The sequence below is a fragment of the Terrapene carolina genome, unplaced genomic scaffold (assembly GCF_002925995.2).
Source record: "Terrapene carolina triunguis isolate 2854851 unplaced genomic scaffold, T_m_triunguis-2.0 Scaffold89, whole genome shotgun sequence".
In the NCBI taxonomy this organism is placed as follows: domain Eukaryota; kingdom Metazoa; phylum Chordata; order Testudines; family Emydidae; genus Terrapene; species Terrapene triunguis.
In genome coordinates this window covers 7,903,624-7,930,462 of record NW_020664440.1, presented here as the reverse complement: position 1 = coordinate 7,930,462, position 26,839 = coordinate 7,903,624, and the positions used below count along the sequence as shown (strand labels likewise).

Here is a 26,839-nt window from a genome sequence, read left to right as displayed (position 1 = left end):
GTTCTGTTTGAAAGGTTGACAGTGAATTCTTTACCTTAAAGGGCAAGGATGTATGGGGAGTGAGAGATGGAGGTTTTTCTCTTTGCTTTAGATTGTAATAAAAAACTTCGTGCCTTACTACCACTCTGATTGCTTTCTGTCAACCCCCTAGGAGACACAAACCCTTGGTTGAGAAACACTGGGAGGAAAGAATGATCAACTCCTCTGGTGAAACTGTCCCAGAGAAAAGTTAAACTGGGCTTCCAAAAGGAGTTTGCCAACAAAGTGTCACATCTCCAACAAAGTCTCATGTGTCCCTCAAAGAACCCATTTTCTTCAGAATACCCTGCTTGATACATATAATCTAACCATGAAAGCATGTCCAAAAGGCTAGTTAACTTTCAAGGAGTAGCTATGGTTTTCCAGGATCCTATACCTTTGGTGCACAGGAACATGAAACTTTTTCAGGAAGGAAGAACTGGATATCTCAATTTGTTCTGATCTATAACAATGACCTAGAACTGAACTGCTCTGGATCCCACTACAAAGTCAAAGATCCAATGGCCAGACCCAGTAGTCAAAGCCTTACCATTAGACTGGTATTCAATGACCTAGGTAAAATGAGTCTCACATCGCTTAGTACTGTTTCTAATATATGGAGATATACCTATCTCATAGAACTGGAAGGGATCTTGAAAGGTCATCAAGCCCAGCCCCCTGCCTTCACTAGCAGGACCAAGTACTGATTTTGCCCCAGATCCCTAAGTGACCCCCTCAAGGTCTGAACTCACAACCCTGGGTTTAGCAGGCCAATGCTCAAACCACTGGGCTATCCCTCCCCCTGCTGCACAAACTAGCACCCTTTTAACTTGACTTAACTTAGTCTTACCAGAGAGACCAAGGATTGTATAACCATGGAGTCTAAACCACTCCTCTCTCTGACAGAGATATGCCCTCAGGAAATGGACTTCAGCACTATGGCAGAACAGTGGAAGGAAGTTTTATTGCCACTGCTTGCACTGTAACTGTTCTGCAGAACCACCAAATTTGCGTTGCAATGCTGCAAATGTACTTTTCACAACCAATTTTCATTTTAGAAGGAAAATTTTTACTTCAGCTAATGCACCACAGAAAAACTCCCGTAGGTTCTCCCTGCAGTAGTATACGGTCTATTGCACTATCCGTTTACACAAATATTAGAATACGGACCCAGATGGCAGTATCCCACTTTCCTGAATGAAGCTACATCTTTGATGATATTGAAGAATCCGATGTAGCAGAGGGCTTGGATGTACTTTCACAAGAGGAATTATAAAATGAGTGATACTTCATCTCTTTTCTCATTAAAACACTATTTCCAATTGTCTATGTTTCTTTTATGAATATAGTTTAGCTTTATCATATTTGCAAAGGTCTTTGGAGAGGAATTGAATTTTATGTCCTATTTTAGTAATGAAAACACAAAATGTAAGTGGTTTGTAGAAGATTTCACCTATTGTTTGGGACTTTACTTGTGATGTATGTCAGTATTATGTACACCTCTACCCCGATTTAACGCGACCCAATATAACACGAATTCGGATATAACGCGGTAAAGCAGTGCTCTGGGGGGGAGGGACTGCGCACTCCAGCGGATCAAAGCAAGTTTGATATAATGCGGTTTCACCTATAACACAGTAAGATTTTTTGGCTCCCGAGGACAGCATTATATTGGGGTAGAGGTGTACTTATATCTGACCTCTATGCTTTTCACTCATGCATGTTTTGAGGAACTATGGCCAATGTTTTCAAAAGTGACTATTGATGATTTTGGGTGTCTCTAAAAAGATCGGCTCCCAAAAATTAGCAGGCCAGATTTTCAGAAAGTGCTGGCTACCCTGGCCACTGAAAATCAGGACCTTTCAATGGGTCCCAAATTGGGCACCCAAAATCAGGCAGTCCTGAAAATCTTTTTTTTTTTTTTCCAGTATGTTTATGTCTGGCATATCCCTCAAAGCGGATCCCCATTAAAAATGTCAGGCATGATCAGCGTTGCTTCTCTTCAGCCCCTTCCCTAGCTCCTCTCCTTGCTTTCTGCCCTGTGAACAAATCATTCTTCAACGATGGCTACGCTATGATGCAGCGAGTGAAAGTAAAGGCACACACACAATGCCTGCAGCCTTTTCTCAGGCAAAACCCTCACGGAAGCTAATGGGTTCTGAACAAAGACTTTGGCCCATAATTATTAGATATACAGGAGACAGATTCATGCCATAAGAAATATTACCCTACACACCCATGACGTGTTGTGGCCGTGCGATTGGTTTTGTGTGTGAAAGGAGAAGTGGTGGTTGGGATATGTACTAAAGGCTGCATGGGCTGTGTCTGGCTTTCCTTTATTAGCTACGTCTTGAGTGCCTTAGCTGCCACGTGATATAATGTATGGAACACCTCTTTTTCTGGCTGATTGGTGTGTATTATATAGCACTTATTAATAAAAGATTGCTATTCTCTGTGCCAGTCAGTCATGGCTCATTTTCCTTCAGGTACCCCAGATAAAGAGTTTTATATGGGGTACTCTGCTTTCCTGGTTGCACTTACTCTGCGAGGTAACACAAGCAGGCAATGTGACATTGGTTATTGCTTGCAGAGGCAGTGCTAAGATGCTGCGTGAGGCAATCACGCTCTGCGATGGTGGCATGCGTGTGCTATTTGGAAATTCTTTCCTTTGCTATTTGACTTATTCTGCATCAAAACTCGATGCAAGATATTCTCCAACAGGCTGCCAGCTACGAAAGTTTAAAATAACAAAGCACACCGGCATTCCAGGGATGAGCACTGTAGAAGTGCATGTGTAAGAGCAATCAGAGAATTAGTACACTGCTTACCTTTCAGGCTGAGCTCTTCTGCTACCACTTCTGCCTTTGCAAGTACCAGATCAACAATGGCGACCTTAGCCCCTGCTTCCCCTAATGCATGAGCAAAGGCTCTTCCTATCCCCTGGCCTCCACCTGTTACGTAGGCCACTTTGCCATCCAAACGCAGGCGATCAAGGATGTGACATTTGTTATAGCCCCAAAAGACATCATCTTTCATCAATTCTTTCTGTAGCAAAACAGCACAATGTACTGAGGGTCAAAATTCAATTATGTTAAACCCATTAGCCTCCACACACACACACATCATAGAAAATTAGGGATGGAAGAGACTTCAGTAGGTCATCTAGTCCAACCCCCTGCTCAAGGCAGAACCAACCCCAAGTAAATCATCTCAGCCAGGGCTTTGTCAAGCGGGGCCTTAAAAACCTCTAAGGATGGAGATTCCACCACCTCCCTAGGTAACCCATTCCAGTGCTTCACCATCCTCCTAGTGAAATAGTGTTTCCTAATATCCAATCTAGACCTCCCCCACTGCAACTTGAGATCATTGCTCCTTGTTCTGTCATCTGCCACCACTGAGAACAGTCTAGCTCCATCCTCTTTGGAACCCCCTTTCAGGTAGTTGAAGGCTGCTATCAAATCCCCCCTCACTCTTCTCCTCTGCAGACTAAATAAGCCCAGTTCTCTCAGCCTCTCCTCGTAAGTCATGTGGCCCAACCCCATAATCATTTTTGTTGGCCTCCGCTGGACTCTCTCCAATTTGTCCACATCCTGTCTGTAGTGGGGGGCCCAAAACTGGACGTAATACTGCAGATGTGGCCTCACCAATGCCGAATAGAAAGGAATAATCACTTCCCTCGATCTGCTGGCAATGCTCCTACTAATGCAGCCCAATATGCCATTAGCCTTCTTGGCAACAAGGGCACACTGCTTAGGTGTGTTAGGGTGGGGGGTAGAACATGCCGGGAGCTGTTCCTTCCTGCCCCATTACTTTGGTGCAGAAGGTAGGATTGAAATCAGGCCGCCCAGTTCAGTGAAGTCCAAATTCCAGCAGAGCTCTCAGCTCCAGAGGGGGTATGGAGGGGCAAGGCAATGGGGCAGAATGGCTCTGCTGCTGAAAATTTCACTGGATGCTCTAGTTCCATAAGTGTAGCGTAGTGCACTTCCCAATGAATTCCCTTGCGTGCCCAGGGGTCATCGTGAATGTCAAAGGCATAACACCTCCAAAGGCACAATGTACCTTCAACCGCTCCACTATGGGTATGTCTGTGGCTGGCCTGTGCAAGCTGACTTGAGCTCCTGGGGCTCAGGCTGAGGAGATGTTTAACTGCAGTGTAGACGTTCCGGCTCGGGGTGGGGCTCTAGGACCTGCAAAGTGGGAGGCTTTAATCCAGGGAACAGTGGGGGAGGGAAACTGGGTGCCTATTGCATAGAGTACACATAAAGGGGTAGGGTAGGAGGGGGAAAATGGCAGGGTGACTGTAATCAATGATATAATGATATAAAGAAAACAGCTGGCTGCCCCACGGCACACTATAATTTATGATATGCCTCACTCGGATACTCGTTTCTTTTACGATTCTTACTCTTTAGGCAATTACTGGGAAAAGTGATGCATGCAGGATCCATTCTTCAAACGGGATTGTCTCTCTAATGCGTACCGTGAAAACAAAGGGTGACATCCTGGCCCCAGTGAAATCACTGGGAATTTTGCCACTGACTTCTGCGGGGCCAGGATTTCCCCCATACTGCTTATGGAGAGAAAATACAGACCTTTGATTCAATCACCCTATCTGCGTGTGCACGGCTCCTTCGGATGACACTCATTCCGCCTTGCACAGGTAAAATAACCTGGAAAAACACAAGTGTCCAAATCAACAACGTCAGGGCATACGACATTGGGCCTAAGCCAAAGCCCACTGAACTATGTTGGAGAGTCTTCCACGGACTTCAGTGGGCTTTGAGCTAGGCCCATGCTGGGTATTATGGTGGTTTTCTCTTTGCATGCTGCTCCCTGCACCTGGAAGTCTCTTCCTATCCCAATCTGACAGTCCTCCATCTTACCTCAGATTCCCATTCAAGACTCACTACTTTTACACATGTTAGATCAATAAAAATGCCATTTTGTCTTCCAGTTTTATAAACAAGAGACAGCCTCTGGGACTTCCAGTGCATCTGATTTTGATTGTCTAATGAGATTTTATGTTCTTTGGGACTTGTACCAAGATCACTCTTGGAGCTTAATAAATAATAATAATAATAATGACTTTTAATATTCTCTGGACAATCTTACCTACCACTGTTTGTGTACTTCTGTATATTACTTACATTTTACGCTCCACCACTATGATTTGCGGGCCTGAACTAGTGACCTGGTGCCATTGTCTAGATGGCAACCATACCTTAGTGAAAATGACACACCATCTTGTAGACCCGACACCACTGTCCAAACACAAGAAAGTAAGATGTGCAGGCTAGGTACCAGGGTGACTTAGTGGTTAAGAGTAGATTTCAGGGCCTGGACAGTTAAAGTGTCAAAGACCCTCTTCTGCAATGGAAGGCAATTGTTCTTGATGACAAAATTGAGCATGATGATGCACAGTGTGAACCATTTGGATCTAGTAAATCATGCTTAGTGTTCCACTGAGTGAATATATAATGACCCCTTTTTGGTTCTCTTGCATACGCTGCTGGAACTGACCAAAGTACTTTTTCTAGCATGGCCACTACTGTAGGAAATAGACAGCAAGAGTGAGACAGCCTACTTCCAGGACTCTTAAAAAACAATACTGCTGAAGCAATTTCATAGATGCTTACAAAACCAATATAACTCTTAACTAATTGTATAGCACTAACCTGCTCAACGCGAGGATCTGAATTAATTACATTATTTAAGTTTCTGACAGCTAATACATTTTCATCAGATACATTCTCCAGGTAGACTTGTCCTTTCATGAGAGTATTCTCCACACAGATCACTCCATCCATTCTCAGCAAGTGGTTATCCATGACAAAGTTGTAGGCGTTAACGGCATTTCTTTGATCAGCATCAATAAAAACTATATCAAAGTGTTCGCCCACAGCCACTAACTCCTGGAGAAAAATAAATGATGTCAAAAAGTACTGTTTCTATGCAGGTGGAGGGTCTTGGAACCACCCTTCATATGAAACACATGAAAAACGCTTAACAGAAAATACTATTTAAAAGTAATATTTCTAATCAAAGGTCATTTCTGCTTGAAAGCAACTTTTTGATTTACAGCGAGCAAGGTAGAACTGGTTGAGATGCTTCTGTATACAAGTTGCCTTAGCTATCTACATACTATCTATCCACACAGATAGGTCAAGCCCTTTAAATCCCCCCTACCAGTGCCAGTGCCCACATCTGTGTGAACAACTGAACCCACAATCTTTTAATACCTCATAAAGCACCACATTCCCAGCTGTTGATGGGTGCTTGCAGTACAAGTCAGAGGAAATACAGATCAAGATCTCTTGCACTGGCTTAGAGGCACATCTGTACCTCCTCACTGTGGGGTGTGCCTGCATTTATATTCAATACATTTAATAAAGCTGCATGTATCAGGGAATATATGATGGAATTTTCACACATGCTCAGTGTTGACTTAACTCTATTGAAGTCAACAAGAGTTTTACTATGGACTTCAATGGCAGCAGAGTTAGGCCAATGCTGAATGTAGCAATGCACAGCAAAGAAAATATTTTTGAAGAGAATTAAAAAAAAAAAAAAACCTCATGAAACAAAGGCACAAAGATAGTGAGGGAGTCTACCACAACACATCCAAGCGCCCAAGTCTACAATTCCTGATTAACATCTGAACAATGCCATTCTCATGGGTGTGACCCTTGCTCTCTCTCTCTCTATAATATAGTCATACCATCATGCACCCGCTATCTGTGTTTTTGGTAAACGGACAGGTTAGGAGATTGCTGCTGGGACACTACGTCTTTTGTTAGCAAACTTGGCTTATGTCCCTGGCATGGTGGCTTATGAGATTAGTAGACTCTCTCAAGTCTAGCTCCTGGTGAGTTTGTGGACCTCTTACAGAAATGTCCACCATTAGTGGAACTAATTGGCACCCTTATTGGCATTGTAGCAAACGGGACAAGAAACTGAACGAATTCATGAAGAACGAATCACCCTGTAGAGACGATACATCCAAAAACGCACTGAGGGCCATGGGTGGGGAAGTTCAGAGAGCTCGCACTGCCACAGCCTGATGTGTGGATAAACATAAGCCTTCATACTCCAGGGCTGTCAATGCAGCACTTTTCACCAACCCTAAGGACTAGATCACGGCATTCCCACCGGCCCAGAGTAAGGGGAAGTGCGCAGTTGTGCTGTCCTGGAAGTAGACCAAGAGTCACAATTCAGTCCCTAATGCCTCCTTTGCATGAGCTCAGCTGCAAGGACCGATGCGCGGTAAAGGAGTAGCAGAGTGAAGGCTTCACCCACTCCTGTTTGTGCCTGCTCACCCCCTGCTCACCTATATGGGAGAGAGTGTAATGGCTGTCAGGAGCGCCTCTCTCTTGCTTGTTTTGGTGCATGACAAAGGTAATCCACATAGGTGAGTTAGAGGGCATCTCACCCCATTAATCTTCTGCACAGTTTGTCCCAAGGTCATGATTTAACCCTCTATGCACATTAAAATATAGTCAGGGAAGTTCCTTCTTTCCTGTGCCAGTGATTATTTTGTATATGTCTATCGTGCACATTCTTATTTGACTTCTCTATAAGCAGACCTAATCTTTTCAATCTGTCTCCATATGGAAGTATCTCTGGACCATTTCTATTTCTACCCTATATCTTTTTGAGATGTGTTGACCAAAGCGGAACACAACATGCAAAGTGAGGGCATACAACTGATTTATACAATAGTGCTATAATACCTTTAACGTTATTTTCTATCCTTTTCTTCAGACATCCTACCATTTTATTTTGATCACCACCGTACACCGAGCAGATGTTTGCACTGAGCTCTCCACAAGACCCCTGGCTTTTTTCCTGAGTGTATTCAGTTATTTGTAGAAAGCAACAACGTGCGAGAGTAGTTAAAATTATTTGTTCTAATGTGCATCACCTTGCACATGTGACCAATAGATTTCATCTGCCATCATGCTGCTCAGTTACTTAGCTCTGGTAGGTCCCACTGGACTTAGGCACAGTCTTCCATACTCTTGACTAACCTAAATAATTTTGAGTCATCTGCAAAATGTTGCTACCTCACTGTTTACTCTGGTTTCCAGACTATTAATGCACGCTCACCTCACTGTTCAACTTTATACCATATTGAACACTGACCATTTATTTCTAGCTCTTTGATTCTTTCTGCTAACCAGATTCTGATCCAGGACAGGACTGTGCCTCTCACCCATGACTCTCAGTTCCTTTTATAGCATCTCTAATGTTTTTTTTGAATGAGGTAGTGACCATGCTGTTATGGAGCCTAGAGGAAGTTCAAAGGCACAATGTAATGGCCCTTGCCTCTAGTAGCTCCCTGAGATCTACACAGGTCTTGGGAGATTTCTGGGTTTAGGAAGGAAACCTCTCTCACTTCCAAGGGTGAGCAAATCCCTCTGCCTCCCAGCAGAAGAACTGGGAGGAATCGCAGAGGGTATAATAACCTGAACAGAAGACCCCACACACATAACTTTTGTTGCTCTGGGTTACAGCAGAGACATCTATACATATAGAATATAAGAGAATCAAATCCTCAGGACCGGATGGCACACACCTAAAAGTAATGAAGAAATTTAAGAATGAAGCAGCTAAATTGCTCCCCAAAATATGCAATCTCATTAAAATAAGCAATTGTTATAGAGGACGCTGATGCTGATTATGATATATAATGGTGTTGATTGGTGACCAGGTGGGTGGCCTTATAGATTACCTGTGTAGTGACTGATGCCCTCTCTGCCCAGAAAGCTGCTCTGGGACATTCAGAATTCAATCTGGGGCCATTTGATCTGCAGCTGCATGTGTTTCAACAATGCAACATTTCACCCATCTACCTAGAGCAGATTTAAATTCTTTTAAGCCTCGGCATTTAGACTAAAAGGAGACTAATGACGTTTCCCTGGACTGACTGTTTCTATCCCAGTAAATCTTAACAGCACTTCTCATCTCCAGCTTTTTCTCTGTCATGTTAAGACTTTGGGCAAAATGAGGAAGAGCGATATCCTGTGATGTATGAAAGGAAGAGTTATCCTTAGTAACAAATGACTTTGAAGTATGAAGTATTGTCTTATCCTCCTGGAATATGTAGTAAGGTTCATGTCTTCTAGCAGAGGTTTCAGAAACTCTTCTAAAAAGGTGATTCGGACCATCAAGCATGTATTTATGGTGAGAAAATATGGGAAATTAGATAACTCCAGTGCGGATGGATGGGTTATGAAAGCTCAACGCACCGTGGTCTGGTCAGAGGTCAGGAAGATAAGCCTGATTGTTAGTATGGATAGACATACTGCTGTAAGGCACTTAGATAGCACTGGGAGGTCTACCAGAGACATGCATGAGCCTATATTTATGACACTTTTTACTGTTGCGATATAAGATATCAGATGTAATTGCAGGAGATCTTAAGACCAAATCTAGGCTATTTTGTAATAAATCCAGCAGATCTGGGTCATCTGGTTTCCTGGAGCTGATCTTGTTATCGCAACACGAATAAGAGACTTTGACTATACTCCTACGTAGGCCGAAGTGGTGGAAGGTCTGTGGGAGGCTAGGAAGGTCACTGTTATTTTGGGAAAGCATCTCATCTTGTTTAGGCTTGTTACTCAGTAGCCAAGCGGTCAGGTTCAGGTAATCTGGGGAGGGAAGGAGGAGCAATCCTTTGAATAAGAGCTTGCTGGGAGGATGGATTGGAGGTCTCTTGAAAATTCCACTAGGTCTGACAACCAGAGCCCGTTTGGGTTGACTAGAATAACCATTGTTTCCTCCTTTTTGATTTTTCAAATTACCCTTCTTGCTACAGGAGGAAGACATGCAGAAGCGGATTTGGCCCTCTCTGGGCCAGAGCATCTGATCCCAATGATTTCTGGTCCGCTTCCCTAGTGAAGAAAAAGCTTTTTTGGCATGTTTTTACTGAAATAGGTCTACCTGGGGATTGCCTAGCGCCCTGGATATCAACTGGATTTCTTCATGATTCAGACACCAGTCTGAGATCGTTACCTGCTGACAATTTACCTGCTTTTGTGATCTCTTTTATGTGGAGTGACCTGCTGGAACAGCTTAGGTTATTTAGGTCACTAGCTTAGGGACAGATCTAGTTATTCTTTCTCGTGTCTTTAGTCCAGAGGAATCCATGAAATTCCTTCATGATCAGGCTTCCCTATGGTGTAATCTCTGCACATGAGATCAGAAGACACAAGAGCTGGCAATAAAGATACATGGATGACACTCACTTTTGTGTCACCTCGGCTCTGTGCCTGGATTTTAGTGATTATCTCCTGCCTGGGGAGACTGTGGCCCTGCCGGTCTCTGATGAAGCTTTGGAGAGGAGAGAGGATGCAGAGGCCTCAACAAGCCATCCGGTCTCTCACCCCCTTCCACTGGCAGAGTGAGTCCTATGGGCAGGGAGCAGTTGTGGCTAAAATCCCCTGAAAGGTACCACTTAGCCATGGCCTGGCTCTATTTGGGCAGGATTTAAACAGAGAGAAAGTGTAAGCTCTGTTTGGGGAGCAACGCACATAAAATATTGGTACTGTAAGGGAGCGGATAGGATTGGAGGGGGGGGGAATTCTTCTCGCTGCCATCCCCAGAAGTACCTTTAAAATATGGGATTGCAATGGGTAGAGAAGGGTTGTGGCCCAACCCAGGACACCTTGGGCAGTCTGACCTGTCTTTACTATTTGCAGGAAGAGAGATGCAGCCCAAGTATCTTGGACCGGGTGAGAGGCTGAGATCCAGAAGGAAATCATCTGTCTGCAAAACATTTGGCTGAAACCCACTTGGGAACAATTTCTGTGCAATCCCCATCCCTCTGCTTCAGAAGCATCAAGACAAATTGTCTTAATCCAGGGTTAGCTTGGCTGCCTGCAATTATTGTTTTTTCTTACAGTAAATAACTATTTCTTTAAAAAAAAAATCATAAAACTGTGTAGTGTATTGAAAGTACGCTGGAAGACAACATGTTAAAGAGCATAGAACTATTGCTAGTTATGGGGGGAAAAAATTAGAGACAAGACACCCTGAATAAGCAAATGAATGAATCTTCTGCCAAATCTTATTTAAAACCTGATGTAGTCTTGACTGGAACCACGGCTCACTCCAAGTACCTCCAGACTCGCTCAGCAGAATGACTGTCCAGTTTCTTTGATATGGATCGTATAGTCAGTATATTCTAATAAAGATAAACTCCAAACTCATTACCTTTGATACGCCTTGCTCTTGACCTAAATGTAATAGTAATTTTTCCTTAGGGTACATGATATACATGAAAAAGTTCAACTTCCTTTTAAAACACCATTAGAATATTTTACTGTATGTGGACATACACTCTGGTTACTCCTAAATGCTATTCTATTGAGTACAGTTTATATTCACTGGCAAAGCTAAATCTCAGGGGAAGCTAGAGAGGGAATGCAATTTCTAGTAATAACAGCTCACAACAGTGAATACTATCCACTTATCCCCACAATTTCCAGCTATTTTGGACTCCTTTCTGAATTAACCTTTCATATCAAAAGGAGCAATTCTGCACACTAGAGACTCCGACACAATTTCATGCATAATTTATTCACTCAGTTCAACATTAAACGCAGAGTCCTTGACTTTGTCAAGGTGGATTCTGTTGGCAGACTTCACAAGCAGCAAAACAGGAGAAATGAGATCTGCAACTCAACCTATTCACCTATTCTCTCTGGTAAAGAGGCAGAGGGGGGGAAAGAGAAAAAACCCTACATGGTTGCACAATGCCCTGTAATCAGCGCAATCTTCTGCAAGCACGTTATTTTTTTCACGTTGTATTTTAGATTTTGAAATGGACATAACAAAAACAACAGACTTGAATCATTTCCCCTGCACTTTGCATTCACCTTGGGCCCGATCCTGCATTCTTTGTTCAACAAAAACTCCCCCACGAGTCAATGGGAGTTTTGTATGCAGGATTGGGCTCATTCTGTACAACCCTTGCATATGTGTGAAGGCATGTTATTCAGAAAGAACACCACACATCAGAGTATTTTTTGAAAGGGCTTTGTTTGGAAATGACTCTGAAGTGTCAATGTGAGCATCAGAAGTCTGAACACAGAAAAGGGAAGCTTCCATGCTTATTTCAAGAGAGTTTAAAATTATTGAAGTCATTGTGCATAGATGTATGCAACATGCCTCTTTTTGTTCCCACTCGGAAAGAAATGTATTTTTGGTCATTCATCTGTACCAAATTCGGGACCCAAGAGATTGGTTTTTCATGCAAGCAAGTGGATTAAGAACACCTCATGCTAGGCTACCACTGCCCTTTGCTGCCTATTTTTACTTGCACCCAAAGCAGGTTTGAACCAAGTATTCAAATGTGAAAAGGCTATTGCATTATTATTATACAGTATGCCTCTTCCGTGGATGGATTTGTATATGTCAGCTACCGGCAGGAGGTAGGTCCCTACACACCCAGTGAATCCCTTCAGAAGTGGTAGCTACATTTCTAGGAAAGATTTTACTGCACTGCACATAAAGTGAGGAGAAGTTGTCCAAATGCATTAACAAACATGCAGCTTTTCACCATAAGCAGCATGTCTATCTCAGGTCCCGCTCCAGCAAAGCACTTAAGCATGTGCTCAACTCTAAGCATATGAGTACACCCATTAACTTCAATGGGAGTACTATGCTAATCTAAATACCGTACAACCTGGTAGCGTTCTGAGACATGGATGGAATACATAGTGCTCAGAAAATATGCCAGGCAGTCCTATTAAAGATGATTTTGGCATACATGATGTATCTTCCCAGTGTTGGTGGTATGCAGTGTTCACAGAGTTGATTTCTACCTGCAGTGCTAAACAAAACAAAGCCATGCAATAGGATGTGCAGAGCAGGTAATCTTTAACAAAGGGACTAAGAAACTTGCTACATTTATATATCTAAGTAACTAGAGGGAGAGGCTTTAGGAAGCCCGCATGGGGGGATATATGTATCCTCTGTGCTCTGCTGCTATGCTTCATGGATGTTCCATCATGGCAGTAGAGAGGGCTCTGGGGATGGGGTGAATTAGGAAAGCTGTGGAAGCATGTCCAGTAGATATGACCTATATGGATCAAATTTGCTGAATAGCTGTGGGCACAGTTCCTGTGGAGACTGTTGCAGATTACGGGCCACAGTAACACTCAAGGAGAGTTTTTGTTGCCACTCTATGACTTGGGGGTCAGGACGATTCTGTCTCCCATAACCCCTGTGGAGCATCTGTGAAGAGAACTAATTTATTGGGGTTCTGCCATGGAAGAGAACATTTGGGCTGAGCTTTCATCTCTTCATAAGTTTAAGACCAGAAGGGACCATTACATCATCTAGTCTGACCTCCCACATATCAAGACATTAAATTTCACCCAGAGAAGCCTATGCTGAGCCCAATGACTTGCTAAACTAAAGCATTTTAGCTCTCAGGAGACTCATCTATTGTGCGCCACCGGCAGAGGACAGGAGAGAGACTTAGGCACCGATGTCACCAGAAGGGAACTGATTAGGTGACATATGTCCCGATGATCCTACCAGGCACCCATGCTCCATTCTCCAGAGGGAAACAGAAAACTCCCAGTGTTGTCAGCCCATCTGACCCACAGGAAAATTCCTGGTGGTCAGTTAGACCCTGAGCACATGAGCCCGACACACCGATCAGGCACCTAAGACAGTGGATTTTCCATACTACCTCAGAGCACCGGTTCACCACAACGATTTCTAGCTCTAAGGTTAGAAGGAAGAGGCTAACACACGTCTCATTGAGCACCTGTGTAAGGTACACAGATATCTGACCACTTCAATAGAAGAACATAACTAAAAACATCTTTTGGCTCTAAGAAATCAACTCGAGCTGCACACAGACGTTTTCAGCTCTCGTTTTCACAGGTTTACCTAAAAATGTCACTGGGATTTTCACAGCTGCCCAATGGAGGTTAGAAGCACAACTCGTCAATTTCAAAGGGAATTGTGCACCTAACCCCACCCCCTGTTCTTTATAAAATGTAATATCTTTTCCATGAAAAATATGTTACTGTCATTATTGCTGTACCTTAAACCGTTTTTTTTCCAGGTACACAAGAACATAAGAACGGCCATACTGTGTCAGACCAATGGTCCATCCAGCCCAGTATCCTGTCTGCCGACAGTGGCCAATGCCAGGTGCTTGAGAGGAAATTAACAGACCAGGGCAATTATAATATGATCCATCTCCTGTCATCCAGTCAGAGCTCATGGTAGACAGAGGCTTAGGGACACCAGAGCATGGTGCGGGATCCCTGACCATTTTGGCTAATAGCCATTGATGGAGCTATCCCCCATGATCTTATCTAATTCTTTTTTGAACCCAGTATTGTTTTGGCCTTCACAACATCTCCCGGCAATGAGTTCTACAGGTTTTAGTTACTCTAACAAAATTCCCATCTCCTAAGAGAGTGATCCTACTCCTGTTGAAGCCAATGACAAATCGTCCATTGACTTCAGTGGTGCAGGGTCAAGCGCTGATACAGTAATTCTTCAATCGTTTCATAACAAGGAATCCACAGCCATGAGGCAATAAGCGCCTCCAACCAAATACCGAACACCTTCGACTCCCACTAGCTTAAATGGGAGTTCAAGGCATTGAGCCTCTTGCAGGATTGTGCTTGGAATGTTCTTTTGGTGGTTGCTGATAAGAAGCAACAGGAAGATATAAAATCAATTGCAGCATTATGTTTCAAGGATTTAATTTTCATGTCTTCGCTCCCATTCTGGTCCCTTCTTTAATCTCTTCACAGCAGGTACCCCGCCTGCCTCTACGTATTTTAATTCAGTCACAGTAAGTCAGTTGCACAGAATGAGCACTAGAGAGCAACAGCAATTCAATTATTTTCACACTCACTGCAGGGAGCAAGGATTTTAAACACCACTCCTTGCAGGTGATCTGTATCATTTCGTGTTCAGGATGCATGCCAAAGCTCTTTGTTTCTTTCCTATCAAATGCATAGGTCACAAAAGCCAGAGGTCAAAAAGCTCCTGGCCATTCAATTTTAGAAACGAATACAATCCCTGCTACTACAAATAATGTTACAGCTGAGCCCACACTTCAAACTGACGTCATTTTCAGTCTCAAATTGATTGGCATTAGTACTAGAAATGTCCCTTACTTAATGATGCCTATCATGGGTTATCAGCAGAAATAGAACCCTCAACCTTCAGAATCAAATGTTTGGGTAGCTAACACTTCAGATAAAGGAGTGCCTCCATTAGCAGGTATCAGTGGTAGGCTTTACTCTCCCATGGGACCAGCCAATGGACAAGACAAACCAAATCTAGCTACCATGCTAGATAATGCTTTGGAAGTGGAAAACTTTTGTCCTGATTCCCTGATTGTGTCATCAGTAGAAAGATATCTAGAGAGTATCACCAAAGCGAAGACCTCTACCACTTCAGCTACAGAACTTGGTCCATCTTTTATAAATTGTACCAGATGGCTAGTCTCTGTGGGGTCAGTCACAGAGGGCCACGTGTATACTTTGCCCATGTGTTGTTTGGGAATTATAGGCTCTGATCCAAAGCCCATTGAAGTTAGTGGAAAAGCTTCAATTGACTTCTATGGGTGTGATCCAAAGTCCACTGAATTTAGAGATGAATTGTTCTCTTGATTAAAAAGTTTCAACGCTTCTAGATAGGAAACAGAAACAATACCATGTGATTTAGCGGTCCAGACACACACCAGGAATAACAAATAGCCCCAACTAAATAGTTGAAATGAACAGTTCATGAACAATCCACACACTGAACATTTTTTTGCATATTTGCAAATGACAAAGAAATCAGGATAAATCAGCAAACAACCTGTGGACAGGAAATAGGACTAAATGTATTTGCAAACAATACCACAACCAGCTCTAAAACGAATGTCCCCTTCCTTAAGATTGTAACCACTTTGGGCAGGAAATGTCTTTTTGTTCTGTGTTTGTACAGCATCTCATGTTAAACGGGATCCTGGTCCATGACTGGGGCTCCTAGCTGCTACAATAATACAAATAATGAATTATTATTATTAATTAATAAACAAATAATAAGTGAGTTTACCTCCAAAGTGTCTGCTATTGGTCCCACTTTCACACTTATCTGTTTAACATGAGATGAGTAATCAGATGCTTCCTGGCTTTTCACTCCAAGATATGGCTCTACTGCACATGCAGTTATTTTTCCATCATCTGGCAATGCCTCCACCATAGCAAGGATACTGTAACCTTTAAGCCTGCCAATTAATAAAATCCTCTTGGCTCCAATCATATGAACAAACATCCTGAGAACTTGGCCTATTCAAAGAATAGAACAAACGGTTAAAAATAACCATATTAAAGACAATACACTGTACATTGTTCACAATGAAAATTAAATCTAACTTCTAAGTGATCGTCTTTTTTTTTTTTAAATCACATCTTAAAACACTTTAGAATAGGAGTTTAACAACAGAATCTGACAGCATCTCCTCTAAAATGCTACTAACGACAACAGAATAAAGGTACTGGTTTTAAGTGTAGAATCTTTATCATCAATGCTGGTATTGTTTAAGTGCTTGTTAAATAGTGCTTGAAATATTGCATATTTTAACATTCCCCCCAGAAGAAAATGGCTTTAAGATGTCTCCTGTATTCTTTCTGGGACCAGGTTAAAAAAAATCACATTACCTTGCATTTGCTCTTAGAGTCATTATCCCTAGACAGCACCATCATTTAAGAAATTTATCATCAGCGCTGTCCTTTGAACAATGTATTAGTGTAATACATTACAAGAGTGCTTCACTGCAATGATGTATCACGGAAAAGATGGCAACATTTGGGAAGAATGAGTCCAGGAATAGATTTAGTGCAATAGCTTTGCACGTGAACACAACCCCAAGTGTCGTTCGCTTGGAAAGGACCAATACTTGCCCCACTGCAAGCACACTTAAACAACCTCTGCCAACCTGCCATTTTTAATAAAAAAATTGCCCTTCACCCCATTAATCTGATCTCTTTATTGTTTGTGAAAGAGGCAGAGCAGGTTTGAAAATTAGATTTTCAAGAAAAATGAAGAAGAATCCAACCATAGAAAAACCTCTCATTTAAATCCTTTTTGTCCCAAACACTTTCACATTGTCTGCCTACACCCATCAAACCTTCTCTCCGGGTGCATGGGATATAGTGGGACGAGCATCATGGTCTTACTGGTATCTGGCATTCAAAGTTCGTAGCATTTGATTACGACTCGGACTGATGGACTTGCCTTTTAGATAGCCAGAGGCGCATTCTTTATGAGGCTTAACTTTCGTTTCAACTCCTGCGACGTTCGGTTGCCAGCCTTCAAGTGAGTCTGTTCTAAAAAGGAAACAATCAGCTGAGTGTTATTGTCTTGTACAAAATCTGCAAATCCCTCCTCTCCCCTCCCCCTCCACACACACACACACACACAATGACATGAGACAGGGCATGCCGGCAAATAATGGAATGATATGCAAGAACATTGGGGCCCGGAAGAACAACTGGTACCCTGAACGATGAGGGTCCCCAGAGGGCTCTGTAGCAGGCAAGCAGCATCACAAGAAGAAAAAAGAATAGACTGCTCTGCTGCGGTAAGTTCCAGAGCCTCCTATGCTCCACAAGTCACAGAATGCAGTGTCAATCTAGCTCTAGGATAGCAAAAACTCTCCAGGAATCAGGTGGGCTGTGGTCATGATTTATATAAAACAGAACAGCTGTAAAGGAAAGGAGATCCTTCATTGAGAGCTGATGTGTGGCACCTCCCCAGCTGTTCTTGGTATATTATCTCTGTGACCTCCATGGAACACTGCTCTTCTGGGCTGGCAACTCCAAAACGAAGCTACTGCCTTCAGAAGACTCAATTCCTTGGAGATGGAGCTCATTTAACCTCCGCCCTGTAACCCGGGAAGAACCCACTGGACATCAGGAAACTCCCTGAAGATAATCTTGGGAGTTGCCAGGCATTATTCCACAGAGCCTAACTAGCATACAGTGTATGCCAATCAAACAGGGCTAAATAAGGGTATGTCTCCACGGCAACTAAACACCCTGGCCTGTGTCAGATGATTTGGGCTTGTGGGGCTCAGGCTACAGGGCTGTAAAACTGCTATGTAAAGATTCAGGCTTGGGCTGGCAGCCGAGTGCTGGGACCCCGGGAGTAGTGAGGCTCTGCTTTGGAAAGAAGACAGCATGGGATACCAAAGGAGGCAAGAGGCACCAGGCAGGCGAGATTCCCCCATCTGAAGAGAATAGCTGCCACTGCTGTCAATCCCAGGAGGCTCATGACGTTTCTGCAGGCCAGAATTTTACGCCACGGAAGCTATTTTTACTCTTCTCCCCCCGCCAACCTTCAGTAAAATGAGAAAGAATTCATAACCCATATCAGACACACTCAGATAATCCAAGCCTTGACGAGCTGAACATTTCCTATAACCTCTTTTCTGCCCCTCACAAATGCTTTAACAACTTTAATAAGATAATGTATAGCTATTATCATACAGCTAGCGCAAGTCAAACAACTATCAGCTATTATTTCAGCAACAGAACTAATGCTCAGCGTTCCCGTAATCCACAGACTGGAACAGTTTACACATTGTCAATTTCAGAAAGAACTGGCTTTTTCCACAGATCAGAATTTATGCTGATAGATGGGAACTATTTAGCAGACCCTACACACCCAGGTAATATGCTGCAGCTCAAAGAGGAATAATGAGGGTATCAACTGGACTTCTGAATTAATGATACCTAAAATTAGTTTAATTAATTAGTTTAGTTACTAAAATAATTTAGTTAGCAGCATAATTAATATTTGTAGAGCACTTTTGAGATAAAAGCTCTACTGCATACAAAGGCAATTATTGCTGGGCTGAATCCTCAGGCTCCTAATGTGTTTTATATAGAAAGTTCATCTGTGTTTACTCCTAACTAGAAGAAGCAAATAGAGAACAGCGTTTAAAAAAAACCAATGGCTGCATTCGAGCAGGATCTCCAATGTTGCAGACTGTTAAAAACACAGCTTGTTCTTATTATTAGTGGTTAAATCCTGACATTCTTTCTGAGGTCTTGATCCTGCAATGAGCTCCACATGGGGGGATCCCTGTGCCTGGACAGAGCCCCAGTGAAGTCCATGTGAAGGTCAAGGCAGAATTGGGGCCTTAGCTATTAACCAAATGTTTTGCCAAGTCCTTCCTCAGACAAACTCCCTGGTTTTCCAGGAACAGAGAAGAATCAAGCCCCTTCTTTCTTGGCTCTCCTAAAACCAGTCCAAAAAACCATTGCACTGTGGGTTTTTAACGAGTTCTAAAAGAGAAGGAAACTGTTAAATGGTACGCATATGGTGAATCTACCAAGGGGAGATCTCTTGAAGTCTTCAAATCAAGACTGGATGCCTTTCTGAAAGATATGCTTTAGTCAAATACAAGTCCTGGGGCTCAATATGGGTAACGATCACATTCTATGGCTTGTGTTATACACAAGGTCTCTTCTATTCAGGTTGTTATACCATGTTCATCACCACAGTATCTGAGCGTCTACCATTAGTGCATTAAGGAACATGACTAACATCTGTCTTGGCCTGGTCTACACTGGGGGGGGGGGGGGAAATCGATCTAAGATACGCAACTTCAGCTATGAGAATAGCATAGCTGAAGTCGACGTATCTTAGATCAACATAGAATCACTTACTCTGCGTCCTCACGGCGCGGGATCGACGGCTGCCATTGCCCCATCGACTCCGCTTCCGCCTCTCGCCGTGGTGGAGTTCCGGAGTCAATGGCAGAGCGATCGGGGATCGATTTATCGCGTCTACACTAGACATCCCTGATAGATCGATCACTACCCGCCGATCCGGATAATGTTTGTTTTCTCATCCTCTCCCCAGTGCAGTTTTGGTTTGGATTTTTTTATTATTATATTGTAAATATATAATATATAACAAACATGTAGCAATGTGTGTGTGTTTGCACACACGCCCCCCACCCCACACAGGTACATTGCTTTGTGTTTGTGTTAGAGAAGGCAAGGTTAAAGAAATGTGCCTTGCACTTTACAGTGGAAAGAGGTGAGGTTGTTGTTCCTGCAGGAGTTTATTCCACAGTCTTGGGGCAGCCCTGAGATTATGGATCCCTTAGGCCCTTAAAATCTACGGCTTTAGGGATCAGACCATGAGACAAATGCACAAGGTAACGAATAAATCTCATTACTTCTTTGCAGTTGCCATTGCGTCCAGGTAAGGGTCCAGTCCAACAGCAACCTCCAGAGCTTTCTGTAAATAATGTTTTAGCTGTTCAGGAACACGCGAGTCACTGTGTGCTATTTCTCTGGCTTTCCTAAGGTTCTCAGCAATGAGCCCCATTGGTGTTTCTGAAAGAGAAAACAAAAAAGGAAGTACTTTTCAAACTGAATGTGGCAGTACCTGGTCCAGTGATTTTGTGACTGCTCGGGGTTTAATGGTTGTCCAGTGGAAAATGGGGGGGGAAAAAGGGGGGGGGAAAATTAAAACTTTTCTGGTTTTGAAACCTGGAAACCAAATTTTGTTTTTTTGACAAAATGAAAACAAAATAAAACAATTCCATTAAAAATCCAAACTAAGTAAAAAAAAAAAAATCCAGACATTTTTATTGAAAATATTCATCGAAAATACATAGAATTTTTCAACTTGCTCTTGTAGACGTCAAGACCTTCTGCTCCAAAACATGCAGGCCCCTCTCACCTGACTTGAAGGAAAATCTCCATTAACTGTAGAAACAGCCACTAAAGGGCATTTGATGTGCACATAAACCACTGGTGAGTGTGTTACAGGATCCTTTCTGTGCCTGATTTACGGGGGCAGAGTCGGTTATAGCCCCAGCAAGGAAGCCTCGGCTTTTCAGTTTATGATTCTAGCTCCAGCGGTCCTGGTTCAATCCCTGTGTGTCTGCCAAGATGGAGTTGTCGCTCTCTCTTGCGCGCACACACACACACACACACACACACACACACACGACATTCTGTCTGGTACAGGGCAGTGGTATGCACGCACACAGTATTACACGTTCCACCAGTCAGACAAAGTTTGTCTTAAAGCACCTGGGTGTTTAAAATGAACATGCTGGCACTGGTCCATGGTTCAAACTGTTCATTAGCGAGGGTCAGGAATTTTTGACACAGCAGGGTTTTTTTGGAGAGGAGAGACGGACTCTACAGCTTGGTGCTCAGGGCACTCTCGTGGGATGGGGGAGAACCAGGTTCATGTCCCTGCTCCAAATTAGGGACTTTGACCTGGGTGTCCTCCCCCCACACTCCCATAGCACATGACAGCCTTAAGCACTGGGCTGTTGGCTTCTCTGGGGTCGCCCTTTCTCTGCGTTGGATTCTGTGAAAATTTTTGAAAGGTCTTTGGTTTGTCTCACTGATGAACGGGAAAAACTTCTGAAATCTCAAACATTTTCACAGGTTGGGAAAACCGTTTGGGAAAACCGTTTCTTGCCCCACTCTGCTGTCACTGAACTATACCATATTCAGCTACAGGCACAGAAATCAGCACCTTCTGCTTCAAAAACACTTGAGTTAAAGCAACTGTGCTATTAAGCACTGCAGTATTAGGACTTCTATCTGTAGCAGTAAGTCATCAGCAGGGACTGAACATGGCGGCTCTGATTTTCAAAGCACTTGAGCTAAAGAACCACTTCTGGTAGGTTAGTGACAGGAGCAGACTCTCAAACCTCTCTACATGATCAAGGAGAGTAGCTGCATTACATCTGGGAGTGAGCCTCCCAGGCCAGGTTCCACTGACTTGTGCAGTCTCATGCAAACGCACTAAAAATAGCTGTGTAGACCTTGCTGCTCAGAATGGAGCTCGGGCTTTCAAGGAGACAAAGAAACACTCCCAGATCGTTTTCCATGAACCAGCCATGGGCGGCGACTCTGTGGGTGCTCCGGGGCTGGAGCACCCACAGAAAAAAAAAATAGTTACAGCTGTTCGGCAGCTCGGGGAGGAGCTTGGGGGAGGGCGGAGATCAGCGAGCGGGGACCTCAGGGAGGGGTCAGAAAGAGGCGGAGTGAGGGCAGGGCCTTAGGAGAAGGGGCAGAGTGGGGGCGGGGCCTTGGGGCGGAGCGGAGCACCCCCAGGGAAAAGTAAAAGTCGGGGCCTATGGAACCAGCCACTATCAGATAAGACGCTTGCAGCGACATTTCTTCAGGTAGAGAGAAGCAGTGACACACACACATCACACCAGCCAGTCCTGCACAGAGCGTTTCCAATAGCAGCTCACTCAAGGCTAGGGTGACCAGATGTCCCGATTTTATATGGACAGTCCCGATATTTTTCTTTTTCTTATATAGGCTCCTATTACCCCCCACCCCTGTCCTGATTTTTCACACTTGCTGTCTGGTCAGCCTACTCAAGGCGCCCAGTTGCAAAGTCTTGGCACGTGACATTCGTGCTGCCTTTTTTGCACAGGTTCTCACTGACAGCTTCTAGCACCGTACAGTGAAAATCAAATGACAGGGGATATAAGGTGGGGAGCAGGGAACGCTCCATAACAGCAGCAGTACGATCCAGTATAACAATAGATTCACGTTAGCAGAATTCTTCCAATCTCCATTTGTCAAAACGCACGTTATGCTGTGAAAGGATCTGATGATTTCAGGGCAGGACAAATCAAGCCATTTTAACACAAGAAGGGGGTGGAGCTGTTTTCTGAAGGGCAATGTTTTAGTCTTTCTGTGATAGAAAAGCTGCTAAAGAACATCACAGCAGCAAACAGGACCAAAGGGCCACAGCCTTGGCTCCCGAGGGCCTGATCAGCACCACAACCTGCAGGGAGTCCGGGATGGATGGCCACACCCACCCACCCGTAGTACTCTTGGGTGGGGAGTGGTCTCCTCAACAGGGAGGTCTGTAATGGAACTGCAACTACATGCCTCCACCTGCCGACTTACAAACTGTGCCTGAGCCGAGGATGAGGACAAGGTACAACAGCCGGCGAGCTGGTCGCCGGCTGACCTGGCAGCAGGATTCCATCTCCCCCGATGACTGAAGAGCGTTCATACGAACAGCTCATAGGCAAGCCCCTGCGCACTGACCTCACTCCCCAGCAGGAGCTCCAGGCGGGCGGAGCAGGTCGGGCCATGGGGGCGCCATTTTTCCAGGGTCCCCCCAATTGACCGGGGCCCCGGGCACAGGCCTCGGTGGCCCAGTTGCTAATTCTCCGCTGCCGAGGGTGATCTGTTCTGTAGCTGTCACAGTAGGCAGATGTGGATAATCTGACCCCACATTAGATCTCATCCTGATCTCTAATACGTAGAAATTGGCTTAAGCCCTGAAGCATGAGGTTTAATATCCCTTGCAAAAATGTTTGTCATTAATTATGATAACTCTGCATATCCACAGAAATGTCTAATCCCTTTTTGAATCTTACTAAATTCTCAGCCCCAACAACTTCTGGTGGGCATGAGTTCCCTGGTCCAATTACATGTTTGGTGACAGTCTATTTCCTCATATTAGTTTTGAATTTGCCACCTTTTAATTTAATGGAATTAAATTATGTTCTTGTATTGCAAGGGAAGAAGAAAAGACGCTCTGATCTATCTTTTGCAGAGCATTTCTTATTCACTCTGAACAAGCAAAGGTTTTATTGACAATGCAGGAAAAGAAAAAGGGTTTGCCTCCAGTCTATGATTTTAGTTTGAGTAACAGACGCAGATTCAGTTAATTCTCCAGAACATTTGCCTGCCAATCAAAAGAGATTTTGTAACTCAACCCTACCTTTATTATAACACCAAGCTCAGGTGCCAGGAATTGTGAAATGGAGAGAGATGGTGAGAGCTACGTGCCGACATTAAGTCCATAAGCATTACACAATCCCCCCAGGAAGTGCTGCACTTATTAATGATACCTGGGCCCAACAGCAGAGGTCAGAATTGCTTTAGTTTATGCAAGCCCCAGACAAGTCCGATCAGGACACAATTCATGGCTAGCTCCCTATCAAAGGCTACATATAATTTTAAAAGTTCAGCATAGTATTTCTATTCTGCATAATCTAGGCAAGTGATAAGAAAACATTGAAGCAGCCACTCCTCTCCTTTGTTGCTTTGGGGAAGGACCTGTCATTTTTTGATTGCTTGGTTGTATAACACCAAGCACAAAGAGACTCCAAACTGGTTGAGGCTTCTAGGCACTATCACAATACAAATAATAACAACTCCCTTCTTTTCAGTGTTCACCACACATATTTGACTCCATTTTCTTTTTTCTTCCCTAAGTTTCTCTTGAAGACAGCAGATCCCCCCACAATCTCCTTTCGACACCTGTCTTCCTTCTCTTCACCCCATTCCCCTCTTTCTACCGTTCTGCACCCTCCCCAGCCAATCTAGCAACATAATTTCAATGTGTGTGTGTGTGGGGGAGGGAGAAACTGACTCGCCAGAAGTTGGAGAAACACTCCCAGATCCAAAGCCGAAAAGGAGCCACAATCACAAGGCAGGCAGAAGCTACTTGGAGCTACTGGCAGCTGCCCACTGAGTGGCAGCACCTTACAGAAGAAAACAATCCCGCAGTTCTTAAAACAGAACCACCACTGTTCAGCATCAACCAGCATGCCCCAGTTGCAAGTTGAGAACCCCTTCTTTTTTTTTTTCCATAGAAAGGAAGCTGAATCAGAGGGAGGTTATAACTTCTGGATAGAGCCGAGCTAATTTGGGACAGACTTAGGCAATTTTGGATTCAGATAAGCATTCAGGAAACTCAAAAAGAGAGAGCAGAGCACGAGGGACTCTCTGTATACCTTGTGTCATATACCTAGAGCCGCATTCTTCGCCAGTATAAGCCGGTGTAATTCCATTGACTCCATCGGAGCTGTGCCGATTTGCGCCAACGGAGAATTTGGATACATTCAGAATTCAAATAGACCTGAAGTTTGGGCAGATGATGAGAGGGTGGAAAGATAAAAGGTGAAAGACCCAAGTCAACCTTCTTCCCCTACACTCACCTCCAGTGCAGAGTCAATGACTATACATATAAAATGAGGGGATCTAAATTACCCGTTACCACTCAAGAGAGAGATCTTGGCGTCATTGCGGATAGTTCTCTGAAAACATCCACTCAATGTGCAGCGGCAGTCAAAAAAGAGAACAGAATGCTGGGAATCATTAAGGAAGGGATAGATAATAAGATATCATATTGCCTTTATATAAATCTGTGGTACGCCCACATCTTGAATACTGCATACAACTGTGGTCACCCCATCTCAAAAAAGATATATTGGACTTAGAAAAGGTTCAGAAAAGGGCAACTACAATGATTAGGGGGTACGGAACGGCTGCCATATGAGGACAGATTAATAAGACTGGGACTTTTCAGCTTGGAAAAGAGATGACTAAGGGGGGATATGATAGAGGTCTATAAAATCATGAATGGTGTGGAGAAAGTAAATAAGGATGTGTTATTTACTCCTTCTCATAACATAAGAACTAGGGGCCACCAAATACAATTAATAGACAGCAGGTTTAAAACAAACAAAAGGGAGTATTTTTTCACACAATGCACAGTCAACCTGTGGAACTCCTTGCCAGAGGATGTCATAAAGGTCAAGACTATAACAGGGTTCAAAAAAGAACTAGAAAAATTCATGAAGGATAGATCCATCAATGGCTATTAGCCAGAATAGGCAGGGATGGTGTGCCTAGCCTCTGTTTGCCAGAAGCTGGGAATAGGCAACAGGGGATGGATCACTTGATGATTAACTGTTCTGTTCATTCCCTCTGGGACACCTGGCATTGGCCACTGTCGGAAGACAGGATCCTGGGCTAGATGGACCTTTGGTTTGACCCAGTATGGCCGTTCTTATGTACTTACAAGTGAAGGCTTGATCCAGCAAAAACACAAGAATGTGGGTAAGATTAAATCTTTGCAAGATCAGACCTGTATAGCATCCACTGGGAGGCTTGAGTTATAGGCTCAGATGGACCCTGTCTACTATATGAAATAAAACAGGAATCCAAGGGTATTATCTAACTCCTGGTGAATCAGTTTTATTGTTACACAATGAAGCTGGATTGAAGGGGAAGGAGGGTGAAGTAGAAAGAGGTGAAGAGTTTGCAGGCTGGGCAAGTAAACACAGGAAGGGGGGGTTCTGGGAAGTGCTAAGTGTAGCGGTCAGGGGGGAGATCTTGTCTTCAAGAGAAATGGGAAAATATTGTCAAATAAATGCCTATTAGTGATAATCTGGCATATCAGGCATCAGAACTTGCCTTAAGATAGTTATGTTCTTAAATTTTTGCAAGGTGAGGATCTACAGCTGGGGAAAGGAAGGGGAAAGAGGAGTGGATGGGGGATCCTGAAAAGAGAAAAGCAACTTAATTAATTACACACAATCACTTAGGGAATCATTATTATTTGTGAGTAATTATGTTCAATAACTTTTTTATTTCATGTGCATCGTTTAAATTCAGGAATTTTACCACAATACTCTATTTTAAAGGGCAGTGCCTTGTTTAATACATGATTTATAGAGAGACCACCATCATCATTTGTGTATGCTGGCATGCACCACGTGCCACACACTTCCCAGACAAAGAAGGGTTCCTGAAGGAGCTCAGAGTCTCAGAACAGATGGATGATAGGGGAAATGGGACAGACAAATAGGGATTTAGTAGTCCGCGTGGCAGAAGTGGGAACAGATATGTGCGATGGGTGGGGACCGTAAGGATGAACTCAGAGAGGTTGTACCGTACATAGGGACCCATGCTGAAGAAGGCAAAGAGATGATTGTGCACCAAGCTAACAGATGCCAGGGATAGTTTGGGTTTTGCAAAGACAA

At 43.6% G+C, this 26,839-nt stretch overlaps 1 protein-coding gene across 1 annotated transcript in view; it reads right to left on the bottom strand.

Moving 5' to 3' along the window:
* Positions 1-26,839, bottom strand: part of LOC112103209 — a 49,623-nt gene that overhangs the window by 18,234 nt on the left and 4,550 nt on the right. Inside the window, exons 2-7 of the mRNA XM_024194848.3 lie at positions 20,243-20,402; positions 17,287-17,378; positions 16,105-16,337; positions 5,694-5,930; positions 4,611-4,688; positions 2,847-3,063 (exon numbers count right to left, since the gene is read on the bottom strand). Of these exons, the coding sequence (XP_024050616.2) occupies positions 2,847-3,063; positions 4,611-4,688; positions 5,694-5,930; positions 16,105-16,337; positions 17,287-17,378; positions 20,243-20,402 (1,017 nt within the window). The remainder of the gene's footprint in view (positions 1-2,846; positions 3,064-4,610; positions 4,689-5,693; positions 5,931-16,104; positions 16,338-17,286; positions 17,379-20,242; positions 20,403-26,839) is intronic.